The sequence below is a fragment of the Muscardinus avellanarius genome (genome assembly GCF_963383645.1).
Source record: "Muscardinus avellanarius genome assembly, chromosome: 16".
NCBI lineage: Eukaryota > Metazoa > Chordata > Mammalia > Rodentia > Gliridae > Muscardinus > Muscardinus avellanarius.
In genome coordinates this window covers 72,965,426-72,988,688 of record NC_137802.1, presented here as the reverse complement: position 1 = coordinate 72,988,688, position 23,263 = coordinate 72,965,426, and the positions used below count along the sequence as shown (strand labels likewise).

Below are 23,263 nucleotides of genomic sequence, written 5' to 3'. Positions count from 1 at the left end.
TTTATGCTCGTGAAGAGTGCCAAGATTAATGGGGCTCCTGTCCCCTCCCACCTCCATGCCTGAGGTTGTCAGTCCCTGGAAATAGCTTGTAAACCAAAGGCCAACCCTCCATGCAGGTGGCTCTCAGGACGCAGGCAGAAAGCACAGGGACTGTGTGGCGTTCCCTCGCAGGGAGGGCCGTGGCCGCTGCGTGTGGAGAGGCCCGTGCACACCAACGCCATCTGCACACTTAAAACTGGCCAGTCTGGGACCGCTTCAAACTCCAGTTTCCCAGCCTGTTCACCTAGTAAGCTAAGACGGCAAGGGCTGCTGCTGCTGCCACACCTTGGCAAGGATCGAGGTGAATAAACACAGTACTGGAGGCAGCCAGGCGCAGCCCACCTGGGCACATCCAGATGCTGGCCCTCCTCCCCAGTGCCCACAGGCGCCCAGGCGCACATTCTGCTCAGGACGGCCCATGCACAGGGCTAAGCTGAGATGGCTGAGGCGGTGACTGAGGCTGCGGGCCCTGGGGAATGCAGGCACTGTACTAGAAAAACACTGCCGACTAGCTGAAAGGACACGCTTGCCACTAAATGCACCGCGTGTTTCCACACACGACAGCTGGGCCCTCATCCATCCTTGTCTGGGCTATAGGATGGCCTTATGGTAGACCCAGAAAACTCAGCTGCATTAAAAATATGTGATTTTTTTATTACAAAGAACAGAGTAAACTGCAGTCTCCCACCATGCTCAGTCTTTCTTCCTTGCCATCTGATGACTCTCTGTTAAGAAGCCACACCCTCGCCCAGCCTCCCCGGTCAGAGCCTGGCTCAGCTGTTCCCAGCAGAGTTCACAGGTGGGCTGTGCCCAGCAGAGGCCAGCCAGGGGCAGAGCTCCAGCAGCAGGGGCAGGAGGGCACCGGGCGGCCCATTCCTCACCACGCATCGAGAGAGCTGATCCCATTTACAACATGGCTGCTGCGGGCAGCTGAGGCTCTGAGCGGAAGGCTGGTCGCCTCACAGGGACCGTTTTAGAATCAGCTGGTCCCCATCACAGGGGCTCAGACTGACGCCACCGCAGAGCTCAGGAACTACTGCACACCTGGTGGCCTGAAGCCAAGCTCTGACTCTTCCAAAACCAAGGGAGAGAGGAAACTAGCTGGAAGGAATCTGAAGAGGCCCAGAGACCAAATGGGCCATGCAGATGGATCCACAGCTCCCTCCTCAACCAGCCCAGGACAGAGACCAGGAGTTCTCGCTTCCTCCTGTGCCAAGAGGCCTCACAAAACAAGGACAGAAATTTGTTTCTGTCCATTTAGGATGGACATCCAGGTCAGGACCTCAGGCAAGGAGTCACAGGGGTCGTGTAGAAAAGGCCAAATGTCTCAGGTGCGAGTTCCCACTTGAATGGCACCACCAAATCTACTCTCAGAATCGTCCACCAGCAGAGGCCTTTTTTGAAAATGTTCCATATAAGCCGGGCGTGGTGGCGCACGCTTGTAATCCCAGCATTCGGAAGGCTGAGACCAGAGGATCGCCGTTCGCGGACAGCCTCAGCTACTTAGTGAGGCCCTCTGCAACTCAGTGAGACCCGGTTTCAAAATAAAGAATAAAGCCGGGCGTGGTGGCGCACGCTTGTAATCCCCGCGCTTGGGAGGCAGAGACAGGAGGATCGCGCAGGTTCGAAGCCAGCCATGCGTGCTGGCTTAGGAGACTCTGTTTCCAAATAAAATGTAAAAAATAGGTCTGGGAGTGTAGCCCGGAGGTAGAGGGCTTCCAGGAACCCCAGTACCACCAAAAAAAAAAAAAAAAAAAAAAAAAAAGAATAAAAAATAGGACAGGGAGTATAGCTCAGAGGTCGAATGCCCCTGGGTTCCATTCCCAGACCCACCCACACACACACACACACACAAAAAAAAAAAAAAAAAAAAAAAAAAAAGAAAGAAAGAGAGAAAGAAAGAAAGAAAGAAAGAAAGAAAGAAAGAAATGTTCCATATATTTTAAACCTCGGAAAGTTTTCTTGTTAACATTTTGAATGTTTCCCCAATTACTTTTTGGCCGCATCGGATTTAACTAACAACCTCAGAGGAAGCGACCCGCTGAAACAATGGAGGAACCACTCACATAGTGGGAGAGCCAGGGCTGAAGCTGAGGCTGGGTCAACGGTGAGACAGAGTGCTTTTATTTGCCAGCAAAAAATTAAAGACAGGCATGGCGGTGCGTGCCTGTGATCCCAGTACTTAGGAGGCTGACACAGAGGGATCACAGATTTGTGGCCAGTTTCAGCAACTTAGCAAGGCCCTCGGCAACTTAGGGAGACCCTGTTTCAAAATAAAAAATAAAATATGACTGGGATGTAGCTCAGAGGTAGGACTCCCCTGGGTTCAATCCAGTACCAACACACACACACACACACACACACACACACACACACACACACACACTCTCTCTCTCTCTCTCTCCCTCTCTCTCTCTCTCTCCCTCTCTCTCTCTCTGCAATGTGTCTGCTTCCACCTGCTCCTCCTCCCAGCTGCGGCCCTGAGGCCTGGAGGAAGACTGGCTTGGGATGCTCAAGTCACTCATGAAGCGTCTTCTCAGGCCAGTCAGTTTACATCTGCTATTGTTATTCGTGTCCTAGAAGGGAGAAGGTGTTGGTTCAGAATTATCTGGCCAGTCCCAAGGAAGCCAGAGTGACCCTGCTGGTTACGGGAGTGCGAGACCCAGCCTCCAGGGGAAGAGGAGCAGGGCGCAGGGCCGGCACACTTTAGTCAAACAGTGGCCTAAGTTGTTCGCCTCTTGCTCATGGCCAGTGAGCAACCTCAGCTCAGCTAAGGAAAGCAGGCAGGAGGGAGGTCCGTGTGTGACAGCAGAGCAGGGAGCAGGGAGGCAGCAGGCAGCGCTGCAACTGACTGGCTTCCATGACTCGCAAGCAGCAGGTGCATGCTGCTCCTTCTAACCCAGGAGATACAGACGAGAAGCAACGTAAAGCCATGGAGAGAAGTGCGTCCAGGCGCTGTTCTGGGCTGGTGGCCCATCGTCTTGGAACGGCCTCTCAGCCTGGGCCTGGCCGTGCGCTGCCGGACCATCAGGAGCTGTTGGCAGGCTGGACAGGCCGGAGTCTGCAGTGGCTGGAGACGTACCGCCCCTGGCTGGCTGCTGTCCTTGGGACTGGGACTCGGGCTTCTATGCCTGGTGTGTGAAGCAAGCAGACTGATGCCCGGCCCTCCCGACAGTTAAGTCCTCCATGCAGGCTTCTCCCCAGCTTCTCCCCACTGGCGGCTCCAGGCACCCTCAGGGAAGAGCTCGGGGATGGTTCTGAGTAACTCAAAACAATTCCAGCTGCCAGCAATCAGGCCATTTGGAAAGCACTGGACTTTCAACTGCTTTACGACTGCAAGCACATTGACTTAATGGAAGCAGATGGACATGATGATAACACTAGTGGTTCGAGGGATTGTGGGAAATCCAGCCCGAGGTACGAGGAACTCCCACTAGAGAGCACATTTTCTCAGGCAGGTCAGACCTGTAGTGACATCCCGCTGGATGAAGGCGTGAGGTCCAGGCACTCGGCTGGCTTCTCCAGGCCGAAGCGCTCCTGGCTGAGACCAAGGGAAAGCACCGTGCCTGGCTAATCCCTGGCACTGGGGCAGTGAAGCCGCGAGGTCGCACTGGTCTCCCAAAGGAACTGAGGTGTGGACTGCGCTCTGTAACGTGAGAGGTCCACATCTGCCGTGTCCTAAGCTGGGCGGGGAGCACGGTGCACCGGTTTACTCTGCGCTCCTGCCAGTCTTATCCGCTGTGCTCCTGCTCTGAGGACCCGGCAGGCAGGCGGCCTGGGATGTCACCACACGCTGCCCCCAAGGCTTCGAAAGGCAGAGGGGCCCACAGTTAGGAAGGGGCAGGCTTCAAGGCCACAGGTTTCAGGTATCTTGTTCACAGAGGAAACGCCTGATTGCCACGGGGCTTAGTTACATTACGCAAAGTACCATGAGCGTCACAGGAGGAGGAGTCATCCAGGCGCCACCTCCTCTGCCGAGTGTGAGCCTCTCTCTTGAGGTTCCCAGAGAGCGCTGCATGCACTGTGTGTGACAGGACGTGAAAGTCCTGTGCCTCCGGCCACATCCCTCCACGAGGTGCCAGACACCTGGAAGGCAGCCAGTGTCCCGGGCCCTCTCTCTAGGTACAATCGCGGTACTGTTTAAAGGAAAGTGCATGTCTGTGAAGGGGGAGCCAGGTTGAGGCAGCACGCATGTGGACAAGAGCTCCGACTCATACCTAGTCTTGCAGAGGCCCTCGGCTTTGTGGGTGGAGGGCTGGGCTGCGCGCCTCTGGACTTTTGCATGAAGCCACTGCCCTGTTTCTCCAGTGGCCACAGCAGATGCAAATGGCACGGCTTGGTCCAAACCCACCGATATCCAACCAGAGGCCGGCACACAGCAGTGGGCGCTGGCTCCCCTGCCTCCTGGGCCAGGCGCTCTCTTGAGTTGGAGTCCTGCTTCTGTTCCTTCCCTGAAGCCTTGTGATCTGGCCACCCAATCCCAAAAGAATATCCTTTTAATCATGTGAAGCATGAGAAAATGTAACAGAGAAAAAAGTCATCAAAAAGATGGTCTCTCTGCAACTTTTCTGCTTCTTTCAAACAAGATGGGATGCCAGGAGTAGTGGCACACCCTTGTAATCCCAGTTATACAGAGGCTGAGACAGGAGGATTGCAGGCTCAAGGCCAGCCTCAGCAAGTAGTGAGACGTTCATCAACCTAGTGAGACTCTGTTTCAAAATAAAAATAAAATAGGCCTGAAGGTATAGCTCAGAGGTCGAATGGCCCTGGGTTCCATCCCCAGCACCACAACAAGAAAAACAAATACAATGAGATGGGGACCACCAGGGCACATACGTGAGGACAAAGGACTGACGAGGCTGCAGAAAGACATCATCCTCCTCGTCCTGTGTGCATGCTGAGCTTTCAACGGCACAGTACACAGTTATCAGTAAATCTGGAAGTGAGTGGAACTGATGCACACACCACTTTAGAACTGCTTTCTACAGTGATCAATAACTTGGAGTGAGCCTGTCAGACTTTTCAACATCTTGCTTGGCCGGAGTGAGCTCAGCTCGATTCCAATCAGAAGCATAGCACGTGTGTTTGCCAAAAAAATCTGGTGTAATGTCACCGGATGGGCTCACTCTGGCCCACGGAACTGGCCCTTCCTCAGGGTGACTCCCAGAACCGCAGAATAGAGTCTAGCTAATGTGACACGCAGAGTAAGAACACTCTCTGAAAGTAAGGTAAAGCTGCTGAAAACACCACTTCTGGGCATGTGTGGTCCCGGGCAGTCTAAGCCATGGGTCACCTTGCAGTAAGAAGCTTGAGCCAGGCGTGGTGGCACACACTTGTCATCCCAGCATTCGGGAGGCTGAGACAGGAGGATCCAGGTTAGCAGACAGCCTCAGCTATTTAGTGAGCCCCTCCACAACTTAGTGAAACCCTGTTTCAAAATAAAAAAAATAAAAAATCGGCTGGGAGTGTAGTTTGGAGGTAAAATGTCCCTGGGTTCACCAGTACCACAAAAAAAGAAGAAACAAACAAAGAAAGAAAGAAAGAAAGAAAGAAAGAAAGAGAAAAGAAGAAAAGGAGAAGTTTGGTGACAGCTATTTAACCTACTGATCCCATTCCTAAAAACATATTTAGGGAAACAGACCAAAACAAAGAAAAATTTTATGCTCTGCAAAGAAGAGCAAGGACTCTGCTCCCCCGCAAAACTTTAATTTCATAACAAAAATCTTTAAGTATTGCTGTCCATATGCATGATAAAATATTAAATTTGACAGCTACTGGCAGCAATTAAAATGATAACCTTGTTAACCTCACATTCTGGAGCTAGTATTCAAAACACACAGACAACCAAAAGAGTGGACAGGAAGGACAGAGAACGTGCGCACACAGAACCGGCCGGGGCTCTCTCAGCTGTCTGTGCCCACGAGGCTGTTTGTGCCATGAGGGACACAGCCGGGAAGGCTTCCCCAGGCGCTCAGGAGGTGTGAGTGCCTGGGCCTCGTGGGCGGGCCAGGGTGGCTTCCTGAGCCCGAGGGCCAGCTGGCGCTGGGCTGCTGGGCTGCCAGCTCGAGCCTGGGGTGATGAGCCTGCGCTCAGGGACAGAGGCAGGGTCTGGCCTGGCTGCTCCCGCCCCGCTGCTCTTCAGCTGCTCTCCTGTTCCTGAGCACCCTCAGAGTATGGAAAAGAAAGCAAAGCCAGGAGCCTAAAACCGAGGTAAAGAAAACAGTGGACTAAGAACTGGCCAGGCAAACCACGGGGAGAGCCCGAGAAGCAATTAGTGCATTGGGGAGAAAGCCGGCTGGGAGCAGACTGCCGAGAGGGGGACCACAGCAAGAAAGTGAAGGAAGGCACAGGCACGGGGCCGTGACAGGTGCAGAGCCGGGACCGAGCGTGACTGCACGCCACGGGGCACAGTGCAGACAGCAACTCAACAACTTGAAAGTGTTCCACGCCAGAGGAAAGAGGAGGTAGGCCAGACATCCTGAGGCCAGAGGCCGTGTCCGGCCCTAAGATGCTGGGGGATCCCTGGGGCGCCGCGTCACAGCTCTGCCGCACCGCACCGAGAGGCCTGCAGGAGCGCCTTGTAGAGCACGGCTCCGCGGGCCACGGCGGCGGCAGGCGCGCGGAAGCGCGCAGGCCTGGGATGGAGTCCGGGCTGCAGGTGGGCTCCACTGTAAACCCAGCCGGAAGGCTGATGTGGCGAGCATCTGCTCCCTTATCAGTCACATGCGGTGCTCCCTGCCCGTCTGCTCTGCTCCTGGGTGAAGCAACGCGAGGCCACGTGGAGCTCTGTACGCTCAGATACGAGGCAGAGAACACGCAGGCCTCTGTCCAGGCGCAGCCTCACTGCCAAGCACCGCCCCGCACTTGCGCCATGACCGTCCGCGGGAAGCGGAGCGTGCTCCTCACACCTCTGTGGTTGCGGCTGACAGCGGGAGAGGTGGGGCTCGCCAGAGTGGAGGGGACAGGACCGAAGGCCCCGGGCCCCAGAGGCCCTGCTTCCTCTGGCGACCACAGAGCGGAGTCGAGTCGCAGGGACACGGGCATGCCCTTCCAGGGGAAGGTGCGGGAAAACAGCAGTGACAGCACGCAGGCCCTGGCGTGTCCTTCCTTGCCCGCCCTGCAGAGGGCCTGACACCGCCTGGCACCCGGCAGGCCCACTTCGCGGTCCCCAGGAGCTGACTGGAGCGGACGGGAGCAGCCGATGGCTTGGGAAGACCTCTCAACATGGTGAGTGGGGCGCCGTGCCAGCCTTTGTTCCAGAAAGAACAATTTACTGGCAAAACCACCATGACGGCAGGACAGTGCGTCCCTGAGCAGGAAGCACATGAGCCTGTCAGCTTGCTCAGAGGGCTGCTGGCAGGAGGTCCCACACAAGAGGAGGCGAAACTCAGGAGCATCCCACGGCCACCAGCCAGCCAAAGCACAGCAGACTCCGGCCAGGCAGCAGTTAACAACTCCACCAAACCCTCAGGGTAAAGTGCCCCAATGGCCTGCGCGAAGCCAAGAATGGGCATAAGTCAAAATGAAGGGAGGTCTTCCCAACAAACTCCAAGCCTAACAACTGGCATGGGAGCGAGAAAGAAAAGAAAAACTGACCCATAAAAGGAAGAGACATTTTAAATGACTGCCTTCCTGCGCTCCTGGAATATACTGCTCAGCACCAACAAGGATATTAAACCCACTGCCAAGACGCCGCTCGGCACCGCGTAATTTAGCTGCGACTCAGAGCCTCTTACACTTACAGATTTCTGGGCTGGCAGGACAACTCCCACCAGCCTGTCTCTAGTGCCACAGCCTCAGGGCTCTGGTGACAAACTGCAGGTGAAGCTCCACCGTCAGGGGCAGTAAGAGCAGCAGGCTGGCTGGGTGGAGTGCCGAGGAGCTGCCAGCAGCGGTCACCACACAGCCACCTGGCCAGGGCACGGCTCCACACACGGCTTTCGCTGACAGACGGGGACGCCCGAGACCTCTGTGCTTCCGGCACCTTGTGAGGGAGGTCTCTCCGAGAAGGCCTGGCTTAAGTCACAGCAGTGGTGATGCCCACGAGTAGGGCAGTGGCGAAGCCCAGGGCTCTCCAGCTGGAGACTCTCCCACTGCTCAGGGCGCGGTTACGGCACCAGCCTGGGTGCTCTTGGGCAGATCAAGGCTGCCAAAGCTAAGAGCAAGAGAGTCGAGGGCAGGTGGCAGAGGGGTGCCGAGGGACCTCGGCAGGTGCCATGTTGGCGCTGGTCTTGATGCCCATCAGGGTTGGGAGCCAGGTGCCCCATGAGCAGGCCAGGGCGGAGAGATCTTCAGAACTATGGATGGTGTGCAGTATCTGGATGGGCCACTGAGGAAGAAAATCACAAGCAAAGGCTTACTCTACTTAACAGTCAGTGCCGGGCCACGGCGGTCCACTGAGCATAGGCACACCTACTCTGCCACCCGCTCACCATGTGTGTGTGCGCGTGAGTGAGGACCCACTGAGGCGGTCTAAGGGGCCCAGCGCATGCCTGTGCGGATGGCTGAGGGGCCGGAGCCTGCAGCTCTGCTCTGCCCTGCCACACTCCTCTAACGAGGGGCCAGCACAGCACTCACACCAGTGCACACACCAGCCAGCAGCCCTCATACAAGGGCACACACCGGCCGGCAGCCCTCGCACGTGCTGCCATCTGCCCCACCCCATCCAGGGGCTTATTTGCTTTCTCTATTGGTCTTTACTTCATTTCTCTTACCTTTTTCTATTTTACTTATTTATTTGGGGAGGGCGACACAGGCCGCCTGGACTGTCCTGCTGGGCAGCGGGAGTCCGCTCGGCCTGCAGCCCCTCCAGTCTGCCCAGGAGGGACCGAGGGGACCCTGCACACCCAGCCTCGCCTGGTGGGTGGCCTTGGAGCTCTGAGCCGAGGCCACTGGGCCTGCCAGTCGACTACGCAGCAGGATGGCATCTCGAGTCATCACTCACAAGGGATGGTGCTGACCTCAAATACAAGTGGTGAGGGACGAACCTCCCGGGTCATCCATCTCACAATTCGTCTGGTAAAAACTTTCAGGTTTACACCAAAACATCTGCAGGCAAAGAATGACAAACCCACATGTGCAGGCCACGGTGAGCCAGCGTGCATGCCTGCCGGGCCTCCCCACGGAGCTGCCCAGGACTTCACTGTCAACCTCTCCAGGAGCTCCCCTGGTGCCTAGACCTGGCCCTCTCCCCAGGGCACATGTGCCATCCACCCAAGCTCCTCAGCACTCCACAACGCCTGTCGTCAAAGGGCGGCTCCCTGCAAAGCTGGCAGGTATCCAATGTCCAAGCCCCAAAGACCCCTCCCTCCACTGCTGGACAGAGCACCATGAACACCCTAGGCTCACAGCACCCGCTGAGCTGGTGGGCTGGGCAGTGGCCAGCAGGTGGCTCCTATCATGCCAGCCCTGTGCGTCAGAGCTCCGTGCAGCTCCAGAGCCCACCCTCCGCGGGAGGCTGCCGGGGGTCTGGATTTGCTCTGTGCCCAAGCACTTGGCATTCCTGAGAGCCCAGACACGGCAACACTGCCCTTTGATTGGGGCCCGCAGCCACGGACTGCGTGGTCTCATCACAGTCAGTTGGCCTGAGTGTCACACAGAAAGGAACAGAGTCTTTAGAACCTGTTTGTGGCTCGTCTTATTTTCACAAATGTATCCAAAAGCAGAAGTTTTAGTTTTGATGAACTTCAATTTATCAATTAAAAAACTTTTATGTTTACTTTTTCTTAGTGTTGATGAGATAGGAATATATAAACACAAAGGGAGCACTGAGTCTGAAAAGGTAAAAGAAAACAAAAACCATAAAGCACTGCAATACAGAACCAGGAACTCTTGAAGCCCCCCAGTAGCGTCCTAGAGTCCTTGCCTGCAGCTTGTGATTGGCTGAGAAAACAACAAACCCAAAGAAAACCACCGGGCATCTGGAGGAGCCATGCCTGGAGGGAGTGAACCTTAAAGGGCTGGGGACCAAGGACTCACCTGAGGCTCGTATGTTAGCAACATGCTCAGGACACAGGCCCCCAGGAGGCAGCCAGAGTAGAAAGGACAGGCAAAGGCAGCGAGCGAGTGCAGGCGAAGGGCCGCGCCCTCCCGACGCCACCTCCAGCGCAGGCTCCTCTGCCCCCCGGGGCGCGGGACTGGGCTTGGGGCTCTGCATGCTAAGCATGCGCCCACCAGTGGCTGCCCCTCGCCTCTCACTATACCAGTTTTTAAGTGGTTTTGTGCTATTTTTGTCATGTTAAAAAAAAGTGAACATTTTCTCCTCTATCTTTTACATCATAAAGCCCAGGTGTTAATTTTCCTGTATGGCACAAAATAGGGGTGAAGTTTACTTTTTTCTTTTGCCCTGTACATATGGCCAGTTATTATACCACCCTTTGTTGAAAACACAGTCCTCTCCCCGATGGACTACCTGGGGTCTTTGCCCAGGGTGAGCAGATGGCCACGCGGGGGTCCATCCCTGCACCCCACGCACGCATCTCACCACGGACACGGCTGTCCTGCCACGACTCGCTACACGCCGAGTACTGAGATGAAGCAAACTGGTTTGTTCCCCAGAACTGCCCTAGCTAGACTCTGCATTTTAACGTGAGTTTAAACGATGCTGATACTTTGACTGGGGATTTCACTGAGTCTACAGATCAGGATGAGAAGTAAATTTTAAAATATTAAGTGTTCTGATCTTTAAGTACAGTACAATTATCTCCATTATTTAGATCATCTTACTCTCAGCAATGTTTTATAGTTTTGGTACACAGGTCTGGCACACATTTTTTATATTTGTTATATTTATTCCCAGGTACTTCAGAATTTTGATGTAACAGCAAATAGTATTCTTAAATAATTTATTTCCAATTGCAACTGAATGTTGGATTAGTATGTCCTAAAACCTTGCTGAAATGAAGTATTAGTTCCCATGACTCCTTTGTTGATCTCATTACCATGCCGTCTCTAAATAAAAGCAGCTTGCTTCTGTTTGACACCCCCCCCCACCCCGCTTCATTGCCAGGTCTGGGACTGTGCTGGACAGGCACGTGAGCCTCTGTCTGGTCTCCAGCCTTCGGGCAGATTTCCAGTCCTCCTGCACACAGCATCAGGACGGGTCTTTGTGCCCTCTGGGGCTGAGGCGCGCTCCCTTCTCTTCTCAGCGTGCTGAACGGGGCTGCCACCTGAATGGGTGTGGAATGTTGTCAGGGGCTCTTCTTGTATCTAGGGAGGTAATACGGAGCTTCTCCTTTACTGTGCTAATGCGATCAATTCTACTCCTGATTTTCAAATGTTAAACAAGTGTTAGTTTCCTGAAATAAACCTGTGTAAGGTCGCCAGGCTTCCCTTCTACATATGATTTGGCTTCATGTGCTAGTATAGCGCTAAGAATTTTTACATCCCTGTTCATGAGGGATCTCGGTCGGAAGGTGCCCAGCCCCCACTCCTATCTACCCTGGTAAAGTCCAAATTCTGATTCTAAGTCAGCCTCTTAGAATGAGATAAGACATGTTCCTCCTTCATTGAGGATTGGTAGGCTTTCTTTTTTAAATGTCTGGTAGAATTCACCAGTAAAGATAGTAAAGTTTTAAACTAGGAATTCAGTTTCTATAAGAGATGGGGACCTATCCCATCTTTCCTTTTCTTCTTGTGTCAGATTTGGTCGTTTGCATCTTTCACAGAATTCACCCATCTCATCTGTGATGCTGAACACATTGGCATAGGTTCTCCATAATTACAGACTTCCTTATTCGCCTTTTAAGGTCTGTAGCATCTGTACTGATGTCCTTTTTTCATTTTGATATAGGTAATTTGTCTTCTATTTTTCTTAATCCCTAGCTAGTATTTTAAAAATTTCATTGAACTTTTCAAACACTATTATCTAGTCTCATTAATCTTCTGGTACCTTTCCTAGCTTATTTATATGAGGATTCTCGCCTCCTCTGCATGTGTCTCTAAAGTGCTTCAACTAAGATAGAAACCAGTGCTGTTTATCAAAGACGCATACCATTCGTTGTAAGACAGTTCTGGACCCAGATATACCACATGGGAAGATGCAGAAGCCAAGAAACATGACAGGAGATGCATAAAGTACTGGAGAGTGCCAAGTTTTCATGTTACCTACTTACCTCGATTTTTTGGAAGCCAGGACGTCTAATACTGCCATATGCTAGAGAGAATCCCTGACTCACTCCCATCCTCAGAAGGAAGGTCTCTGGGGCTTCTGCGCTGAGCAGGACGCTGACAGAGAGCTCTGCTGCCGCCTTTACTGGCTGAGGTGAGCCTGCAGGCCTCTGCTCAGGGGCTGTGGATCCCACGGCCCATGTTCTCAGCTCCTCCATAACACCCCACGGCAGAGGAAGAAACAGAAGAGGTCCTGGGGAGGAGATGCCAGTCGCCGAGCTCTCTCCGGTTGGATCTGCGTACCAGTACTGTGCTCCAACCGAAGGCCCTGCAGTGGAGTGAGTGGCAGCCGCAGCTCGCAGCCCATGTGAGTGCGCTGCTCAAGTTGACCCCGTGAAACGGCACAGGCGCTAGCTACTGCGGCCATGTGCTCCTAAAGGGCCACCCAAGTGTAAGGAGCAGTGGAGGGGTACAGGAGCCCATGGAGGAGGGAATGGAAGCTTAAGCCTGTAAGAGTCAAAGTCTAGAAGCAGCCAGCTCCCAACGTGCTCTCAGAAAGGGCGAGCGAGGCGCCAGGCCCCCAAAGGTGACTGAAAGTAAAGCATGCGGCAGAAACCCGCCACAGGGTTCGAGGCCTCAGAGCTCTCCCTGCGGCAGAGTCTGGAGAGCAGGACCAGGCGCCCGGGGCGGGCACACGGTGACCATCTGCGTACTTACGGCAGGCCGCCCTCAGCGCTTTAGGTGAACGTCTAATTTTCCTTTTGTCTTTCCATCCTTGTTTTCTAGCGAACTGTGTGAAGCCTGGCCGGCCTGAGCTCCTTCCCGGGCAGGAAGCGCTGTGGTCTCCCTGTCACTCAGCTCTGAGCATTTCATCACCTTAACCGTCTCTCCTCTTCAAGCCAAGAGTTTTTGTTTTCAGACTTTGCTTTAATGCTCTTGTTTCACTGCTGAATTCCAACGCGACTGCGTGGGGGTCTGAGCAGAGCGCCCCTGAGGCAGGCCTTCAGGACGGCCAAAGCTTCCTTTCTAGTGGAGTACATAATTGCTTTATGTGCGTTGATCATAAGGCCCCCATACGCTTTCTGTGTGTTGGAGGTACGGTCCTATACCTCTTGCTCCAGAAGGGGACCTTCTTTGCTCGGTCTGCCTGCGTGGCGTCTCAGTGGCCAGCCACGGTCCTGACCGCCCTCCCCTCTCCCGCGAGTCCAGGTCACGCAGCCCTGTGCACCCGGCTCTTGCCTGGAGCATCTTCTGAAGTCTTTCCCACAGTGGAATGCTCACATTTTTATGTCAGATTCTGCATTTGTGTGTACCAGGACCGTCACCACGACTTCCTGATGGCTCACGTTTCTCTTCCATCCTTTGATTTTCGTCCTTCATACACTGTCTTACGTGTGTGACCTCGGCCACAGAGCGCATCGTCAGGACGACCTCTCCTCTGCGGAGTGGATGCTCTGCATTCACAGCCAGGCAGCCTCTCTCAACGCAAGCACCCAGTGATCCCGACTCACGTTCCTGCTGCTCTTTTCTCCTTTTCTCCCTTCTTCTGGGAAGTAAAATTTTTTCTGCCTCGTGTGAAATGACACGTCCGTCTCCCTCCTCCTGGAAGCCACCTCTAACACAGTAAGACCCGTGCGTGGGTTTTACGGTGAGCGTCCTCACCTTCACCGGCCACCCCAGCCCAGCATCACGCCCACAATGCCCCTCTCCACCTCTCCCCGCCTGTCCGCACCTCCAGCCGGCCCTTCTCACGCCTCCACACCCCCTCGGTCAAGGTCCTCACTGGGTCGCGCTCGTGGCAAGGGACCGGGGACGGGGGCCGCTGCTTTCCTCCCTCGCTCCTCCAGTCTTCTTCCGGAGCCCACAAGCAGCAAAGCCAGCTGAAACACCAGGGGGCTGCGTGCCCAACCCTCAGGTGGGCCCTGGGGTCCTAACCCAGCCCGGCGGGGACAGCTACCTCTACGCACGCCGTGTGTGACTTTTCTGCTGCATGGACTCACCTAGAACCACCAGCCTCACTCTCCCCTGCGCCACCGAGGACTGGGCCCGTGGAGGGAGTGGGCAGCTGGCCACTCTGGGTCAGTGGGGCTCTTTTTTTTTTTTTTTTTTTTTTTGCGGGTCTGGGGATGGAACATTCGACCTCCTTGCTATACCCCCTGCCCTATTTTTTATTATTATAATTTTTTTTTGTGTGTGGTACTGGGGTTCCTGGAAGCCCTTCTACCTCCGGGCTACACTCCCAGTCCTATTTTTACATTTTTATTTGGAAACAGGGTCTCCTAAGCCAGCGCGCGCGGCTGCCTTCGAACCTGCGCGATCCTGTCTCTGCCTCCCAGGCGCGGGGATTACAAGCGTGCGCCACCACGCCCGGCCTTTATTCTTTATTTTGAAACAGGGTCTCACTAAGTTGCGGATGGCCTCACTAAGTATCTGAGGCTGTCCGCAAACCACGACCCTCCTGTCTCAGCCTCCCCACTGCTGGGATTACAAGCGTGCGCCACCATGCCCGGCTAGTAGGGCTCTTTCTTACTGCTATTACTGGCATAAATCAGACTTGTACGGATCAACATTTTTTTCTTTTCTGTGGTACAGGAGATTGAATTCAGGGGCATTCTACCTCTAAGGTATACCCAAGCCCAATTTTATATTTTATTTTGAAAAAGGGTCTCACTAAGTTGTAGAGGAACTCAATAAGTTTCTGAGGCTGGCCTGGAATCTGAGATCATCCTTCCTTACCCTCCCAAGTACTGGGATCAGGCATGTGCTACCAGGCCAGGCAATGGGTCAACATTTTTAAAAATGGAGCTATTTCACAATTCAGGATGATTTTCGTCTTAACGGCATGTAACAAAGAGGCTAGGGCAGTCAGAGCATACTGTCTAGTTTTGAACACCACAGCCCCACTGCAAAGACCTCTAGACGATGAAGCCATTCTTCACCAATGGATTCCAGACCAAACTCCTGGCTACCAAGTCTGACACAAGGTGCAGCAGCACAGGGAGGGAGGGCCAGCTGCCATGTCTTGAAATGTAGCAGCAAGACAACAGCATTAGGCTCGAGTTTTTAAAAGAAGCTCAACAGGCGGGCGTGGTGGCGCACGCTTGTAATACCAGTACTTGGGAGGCTAAGACAGGAGGATCGCTGTTCACGGACAGCCTCAGCTACCACTTCGGCCCTCTGCAACTTTGTGAGACCCTATTTCGATATAAAGAATAAAAAATAGGGCTGGGGGTGTAGCTTGGAGGTAGAATGCCCCTGGGTTCAATCACCAGTACAAATAAATAATAATAATAATAATAATAATAATAATAATAATAATAACTAAATAAGAACGCAATGTTGAACAGGTAGGCAGGAAGTGTATTCTCTAGCAAAGAAGATGGATTTTTGAAGACTCCTCAGAGAGCAAATGGTTAATCCTATTTATCAAAACCATAAAAAATTATGTTTCCAAAGATAATTTTCACTGATTCTTGGCTGAGTCATCAAGAGAAAATATAAAGTAAATGTCTCCGCCGCGTCTGAAGTGAGACCAGCACTACAGGCTGCTCAGCCTGGCCAGATAAAGCACCCGTGAGCTCTCCATCCTGCCGCACATCTGCCATTGCTCGCCGGGCAGACGCCAGCGCCAAACTTGCCACGCTGACGGATGCGCATTAACACTGTGCTGTTAGCTCTGAAACTCCCTGAATTCCTCAACTTAATGGAAAGGAAAGAAATAAGTTTCTTGACCTCTATCCAATCCCAAATAATGCCTATCATTTCCATTAACAGACAGAGAGCCTGCGTGCTGCACAAAGCAAGAGGCATCCATCTATTTTATAGCAAGTCCCACTGCAAAGAGCGCACCACTAAGCTATAATTCTCAGTAGTACACAAATATACCCTCAATAAATTTAAGATGGCATTACGCCACTCAATCAAAGAAATAGAAAACAGCCAGAGCGGGGATCCGGATTCTTACACTACACATATATATGGTGAGTTAGGTGATTAGTTATATACAGAGTAATCTAATTGTTCACTTCAGATTTACTGAAATCAGCTTTTGAAAATAAAAAAGATTGAAGCAAAAAATGGAAGAAAAATATCAGAGAGCAATGCCTGCCACCAACCACTTTATCATCAGAGATCCATAAACACACTCGCCACTGAGTACACATATGCATATTTCGCTCATATAAAGCACGGCTGTTACCATGTTTACAGAGCATATAACATTCTTCAGCAGCCATGCCTTACATCATGAGCACAATGTCATTCAAAACCATCCAGAAGGAAGGGAGGAAGAAATGGAGGGAAGGAGGGAGGGAAGGAAGGAAGGAAGGAAGGAAGGAAGGAAGGAAGGAAGGGAGGGGTGAGGGAGGAAGAGAGGGAAGGAGGCTGTTCCTTTCTCTCTCTGTGTTCCTCGACTTTCTATCCCTGTATCCAAAGTATGTGACAGAAACAACTCAGAACAGAAGACTTACTCTGGCTCAGGGTTTGGAGGTTTCAGCCATGGGCAGCTGGCTGCAGTGCTTTGGGCCTGAAATGAGGCAAGCATCGTGGAGGAAAGGCATGGCGGCGGAGGAAAGCTGCTCTGCTCACGGCAGCCGGGAAGCAGAGAGAGAGGGAGGGAGGGGGAGAGGGAGGGGGAGGGAAGGCGAGAAATAGGGAGAGAGGGAGGGAGAAAGAGGGAGGGAGAAAGAGAGGGAGGGAGAGGGAAAGAGAGGGGGAGGGAGAGAGTAGGGAGAAAGGGAGGAGAGGAAGAGAGAGGGAAGGAGAGGGGGTCGGGCAATGGACAAGAAACCTTCACCAGCTCCCACAGCCCCAGCCCCAACCTCTCCCGGTGGCCTGTCCAGATCATGAGTCCGTAGGCTGATGCACGCACTGGTGAAATGAGAGCCTCCGGACCCCATCCCATCCCCGGAGCCCCACCTCGGGTGCGCTGCACTGGAGAGCAAGCCTCACCAAGGGGCCTTGAGGTACTCCGTATCCAGACCCTGGCACGGGTTCATTCTTTTACAGGTCATTTGCTGCCCAGCATACAGAGTCATTTGCAGCTAGAGCCAGCCTCTTTTTGTGTGTGTGTGTGTGTGTGTGTGTGTGTGTGTGTGTGTGTGTGGCTGGGGATTGAACCCAGGGCCATTCTACCTCCAAGCTATACCCTCAGCCGATTTTTTATTCTCTATTTTGAAACAGGGTCTCAGTTGCAGAGGGTTTCACTAATTAGCTGAGGCTGGCCTTGAACCTGCGATCCTCCTGTCTCAGCCTCCCAAGTAAAGTACTAGGATCACAAGCGTGTGCTACCATGCCCGGCGCCCAGCCTCTATTTTCTAGAGCAGGAATTGGAGATCTACAGCCCACTGCCTGGGTGGACAGCAGGCTGTGCTGCTGTGAGTTACTCCATGCTGCCTAGGACTGGAGTGCTTAGAGCTGAGTGCATCCATCCTGCAAAGCAGCGGTTAGCTCTGAGCTATTCTGCGCGCAGGAGCTAAGGCAGAATGACTCGGTAACTTGCCGGAACACACAGTTAACCAAGAGATGCTGGACATACTTACTGAAAGACACGCCCCCAGCTGCAGAGCATAATCATAAGGACAAACTGATAAACATATAACTGTGCTACTAAAGCATGACCACCTGTGAACCTGTGGCATTAAACAGAAGCACATGGATGTAGGGGTATATTAAACCCATGTCAGACAGGCCAGGCCCCTAAGCTGATCTGTCTCTCCAGATGTACCCTCCTCACCTGAGCCCCATAAAAGAAGCACCCCAAGCCAGGTTACAGTGGCACACACCAACCTGCCAGCAGGCCGCAGCTGACTAAGCGCTGACTCTGTCCCCAGGCCTCAGCTCGGCCCCACCTCCCTGCCTCATGCGGCCCACTTCAAAACAACTGCCAAAGGGCCCTGGCCCACAACCGTTCTGCGCTGGGACGGCTCTGCAGCCCGGGCAAGGTCTTGGGCTGCTCCAAAACTTTGGCACTCAGATGTGCTCTCTGCTGTTGCTCTAGTGCAGAAACCCAGCGCATGCCGTACTCCTTAACGGCCTTTCTCTGTTTTATATACATATTATTGTGTAAAGTGTGATATGTGACTTGAGTACTATTGATACTAAAATTAAGATTGGAAGAAAAGAGCCATGCCTGCCCTGCGTCTGACTGCCACGTGGCCCACGGGTCCTCAGGATTTGCATCTGACGCACGTGACAAAGCCAGTCAGGCGAGGTGGCGCACACTGGTGACCCCAGCACGCGGGAGGCTGACACAGGAGGATCGCGGGCTCAGGGCTGGCCTCAGCTACTTGGTGAGCCCTTTGCAACTCAGTGGGACCTGTTCAAAATACAGAATAAAAAGTAGGGCTGGGGTGTTGCTCAGAGGTAGAATGCCCCTGGGTTCAATCCCTAGCACCACACGCACACACAAAAAAGTGATGAAGAGTACACATTTGTTATTTAATAGACTCTGACACCACGGACAGACTCAAGCGTGTCCAGTCCACGCCGATGGCACAGCTTGTCCTGAAGGTTTGTTTCTATAAATAGTTTTGCTGCAACAGGAGCCAGAACATCTGGCCCAAAGCCTAACCCACTGACTGCCCCAGGAGGACTGCCCCACCTCTCCAACCTTCACACTTCAGAGCGCTAAATCCTAAGACTCCAGAAATGGTTACATAAAACATGAACTGTCAATAGAGTTGAAACGGTAAGATGGTTTTTACTCAGAGGTTCTAAAAGTCTAGGACAGAGAGTGTATAATAATGCCAAAGTGTAAGTATACAAAATAGCAAATGCGGTCTACTTACATCAGTGGCAAAATGTACATTCACAGAAAAAAAGGGTTGATGGGCAATACACCAAGAAGTCAGCACTTTCTGTCCTTTGAGTGTAAACTGTTGGATAATTTTTCTTGTTTTGCCTTTCAGTAATATTTCTGCAAAGAATGTATATCCCATTTTGATTTAAAAATATTAAGTTGAGTCAGGCGTGGTAGTGCATATTTGTAATCCCGGCATTTGGGAGACTGAGACAGGAGGATCACAGTTTGTGGACAGCCTCAGCTACTACTCAGTGAAGTCCTTTGCAACTCAGGAAGAACCTGCTTAAAAAAAAAAAAAAAGATAGGCTGGGTTGTAGATCAGAGGTAGAATGCCCCTGGGCTCAATCCCAGTACCAAAAAAAAGAAAAAAAAAAAATATGTGTGTGTGTGTGTGTGTGTGTGTGTATGTATTAAATTAAAATGAAAAATAAAACCTTAACTCTAAAAACAAGAATAACTACTTTCTGATAAATTGTATTTTCTTTCCATTAAAACATGATTATGTTTTTAATGCAGCTATTACAAAGAAGTGTACATTCCACCTACTGTGATCCAGAAACCAAAGACACTTAGCAAAGTGTTCTGTTAAATCTAATTTCTGCACCTGATACAGCAAAAAGAAGTTTACTGTAAAAGATCTGCCCGCCTGAGACACCACTCCATTGTTCCAGGGGCCATCTGAGGACCGAGTCTGCGTACTGACTGCAAGGTCCATCTTAGAGTAACTGTATTAATTTGATGTTTTTCATCGCACGCCCTACTAAATGCTTAATTTGAAAGAAATTTAATTAAGCCCTCACTTCAAAAGGATCCAGGTAGCTATGGTGACGAGGCTGCCTCCTGCCCTGGTCAGCGGGCGGGGCGCACTGCGCCCTTTGTCTTCCTTCTCCCTCACTCCCTCCTTGCCTGCCTGGACATGTACATTCGTGACCCAGCACCCCCCTGGCCGTGCAGTCCAATCGCAGAGTTGTGTCTGCTCTGGGAGGAGCGTGCACGCGAGGTCGGGGGACCGGCAGGGGGACCGGCAGGGCCTCCGTGGGAGAAATGGGAGGAGTGCGGCCAGTGGCTGGCTCCAGGCACCCCTGGGCGCGGTAGAAGCTCCAGCCTGGGGCTGTACGCCACTTCCCACAGCAAAGCTTTGTTCTTTCGCCAGTCCGTGACTGTGCCGACAGGACAAAGGGCTAATTTGGTACAAGGGCTCCCTGTCATCACGCGATCCTCTTCCTAACACAATTCCCAACTGATTTTCCAACATTTGCGCCTCAGAGGCTCCCTACACAGTCCTGGGCAAGGGGGTCGTTAAAGACCTCTCACGATCTGGCCCCCACGCCTCTGGGGACCCTCGCTGTCTAGTGGGGCACCGCTCCTGCCCTCCATGCACACACACCCTCCTGGGCGCTCTCTCGGTTCCTCTGAAACCCCAGCCGTCAGGAACAGACTCTACTTCCAGCTCGCACAGGAACCCTTGGTCCTTGCACTCTCAAGCACTCGCCAGCGTCCCATGACATCAGGAAGAGTGGATGCACGGAGGAGTGGCCTGGGCTCAGAGCACCCGGGATGCTCAGGCCCCGCCCGGCAGGGCTCTTACCAGCGCAGGGCGATCTTGATGGGGGTGGTGAGGCAGGACGTGAAGAGGTCGGCTGGCAGGTCGGGGATCATGGGCAGGAGCTCGTTGGCCTCACAGGCTGCCAGCTGGATGCAGTTCTTCATCGATGGGGGCAAAGGCATCTGGGCAAGTGGGTGGTTTGGGTTAATTGCAGCTACCTACAGGGGGACACAAGAAGACAGGTGGCTTAGCTGATACATCTGGCAGCTACGCGGGGATGGAATGTGAGGCCTCAGCTTTGGGCTCTCACTCCTGAGCCCTCTGGGAGGTGATGAGGTGAGTTCTCTCCTGGAGGATGAAGACTCATGCTGAAAACTGATCCGTGTCGTGCCACTGTCCCTACAATCCAACACGCAGCGGTACTGTGGCCCAGCCCAGGCCCCTGAGCATGTTGGCACGCACACTACGGTGGCAATGCACCAGCCGTGGCTTTCCTCTTTCAAGGGCCCGCCACACCCTGATGCTATTACATCAGCAAACGACAGTGTCTTACTGCTTCTCTTAAATATCCAACGTTAGCCGGCCGTGGTAGTGCACGCTTGTCATCCCCGCGCTTGGGAGGCGGAGACAGGAGGACTGCGCAGGTTCGAAGCCAGCCTTGCTAGCTTAAGAGACCCTGTTTCCAAATAAAAATATAAAATATAGGTCTGGGAGTGTAGCCCAGAGGTAGAAGGGCTTCCAGGAACCCTAGTACCACCATATATATATATCTCCAACTTTATCCATCATAACCTTGTTGTGGTGTGCTGAGTGACAGAGGAAGATGTTCTGGGCAAACCAGATCCACACCAAGAGCAAACAGAAGTGCGAGCCCCCAGCACACCCAGCAAGCGAGGAGCTGGACGAGCGAGGGGCCAAGAGTGGGTGTGCACAGCAGCGGGTGGGTGATCTTTCCCTCCCGTCCTCACCCAATTTCTTAAAACATTCAACAGACAAATGTGCACTGGTGTTATATCAGGGCAAGTGTTTTTGACATGCAAAGCGTGCAGGGCAGGAGGCCTGGGTAAGTTACTTCCACAGGGTTTGGAGGGCAAAGGCCGCAGCTGCTCCAAGGTCATTCCCATAAGCCGACCCTCACAGCAGACTTTTAAAAGTGCAATTAAAAGTGTAAACATTTTAAAGGATGCGAGGCACTCACACATTTAAAACACAACAGGCCTGAGTGGCAGGTGCCTGCGAGCAGGGGAGCGGCAGCCTTGTTCACACACAGGCCTTGAGCAGGCGCCTTGCTTGCCTGTTCTGCTTCCTATGGAGCGTGTGCGACAGAATGGAATCCACTGAGGTTTTGCTGTCATTTCGGAAATAATGAGGTTCGCGAGGAATCATGGCATTTTGGCCAGTAAAATTTAATAAGCATTGTGCACAGGGACTGTGCACACACTACTCTGCCAGCCCCTGCAGCTCGCAGTGAACACGTGTCAGGACCACCTCACCATGTGACGTGAAGCCCCTTGGCTGGGGGACGCGCAGCACGCGGGCAGCTCTCCTGGGAGCCCAGTGAGTCAGAGGACGTGGGCTGCTCTGCGGATGCGCGCCCCGGACAGCGTGGGCTGCACGGCAGAGGTACGCAGATGGGGACAGGCCGTGGGGCATGCAATCAAAGAACCGTGAGGCTTGCACCAGCTTACAGAGAGCATCTGCGATTTCTTTAGTTGGCCTGAATTATAATGTCTGAACACAGCACTTAAGTAACTAAAATAATGAAAGACAAACCCAGAAAATGCTTGATTACACAGGGCCTCACAGCTCGAGGACCCCAACATTCCCTATCTGGGAGCACCCCTTTCTAGGTCATAATGAAAATCTGTCTACTCCAGAGCCCCGATTTAATCCACCTTGGTTAGGGATTTGGCACAACACCGCGCCATCTCCAATGTGATAAAATTTAGTTCAATGCCGGAAAGAACCTCCTTCTAATGTGTTTTTATTTATTTATCATGCCGTTTAGCAACGGAATCTGGAGGATCACGCTACAGGACGCGGATCACTCCGCCTCCAGAGCTTTTAGATGATTTCTTTTAAGTGATTCCATAGCAAGGCGGCGTTTCTTTGACTTGGCCGGTACAGACCTTTGAGAAGAGGAGCTACACAGGTGCGCTGCTGCGCACAGAGGGCTGGGGCGGAGGCCCTCCTCTTCCCGCTGGGCGCTCAGGGAAGGAGCACATGCCGCCGTCACCCTGGCCCTTACTCTCCAGCCCTGCTAGCTAGACAGTCCCGAGTACTCAAGTCTCTTTTACACACACAATTTTCTCTGCTCTTTACAACCCTCATCTCTATTTTCAATGATCTTCAGCGATAAGAAAATGGAGGCCTTCCAAATCCATGTGACTGCCTAATGGCTGGGCCAGCACAAGGCCAGAGCCCCAGGAGCTGCTGCTGGCCACAGGGTCAGCAGTCACCCCACTGCCCCCCTCCGGACCCTCTTCAATCTACGCCAAGCAGCCAGGACCCCAAATTTCCAAACGGCACACTCAACACCCTTAAAATCAAATACACATAAAGCCGTGGCCACGAGCCGGTGATGAGGGCATGTGCTGGCTGTTACTGCACTGCCAACAAACTTCATCAGTAGCGCTGCAGGTTTCTCAAGTGAAGGTACTCAAGGCTGAACGTTATCAATAACCCCTCCCGCAGCAGGAACACTAAGCTCAGAGCACAATCAAACACCTGCATACGCGATGGCAAACACAACATAAACTTTTACATAA

General features: G+C 52.9%; 1 protein-coding gene across 2 annotated transcripts in view; it reads right to left on the bottom strand.

Annotated features, from left to right (window-relative positions):
* RPTOR (regulatory associated protein of MTOR complex 1) overlaps positions 1-23,263 on the bottom strand; it is a gene marked incomplete at both ends in the record, with an annotated part of 318,581 nt that overhangs the window by 141,288 nt on the left and 154,030 nt on the right. For both annotated transcript variants that reach the window (XM_080714263.1, XM_080714264.1), the window contains one exon: positions 20,538-20,713. In XM_080714263.1, coding sequence (XP_080570389.1) covers positions 20,538-20,713 — 176 coding nt within the window. The remainder of the gene's footprint in view (positions 1-20,537; positions 20,714-23,263) is intronic.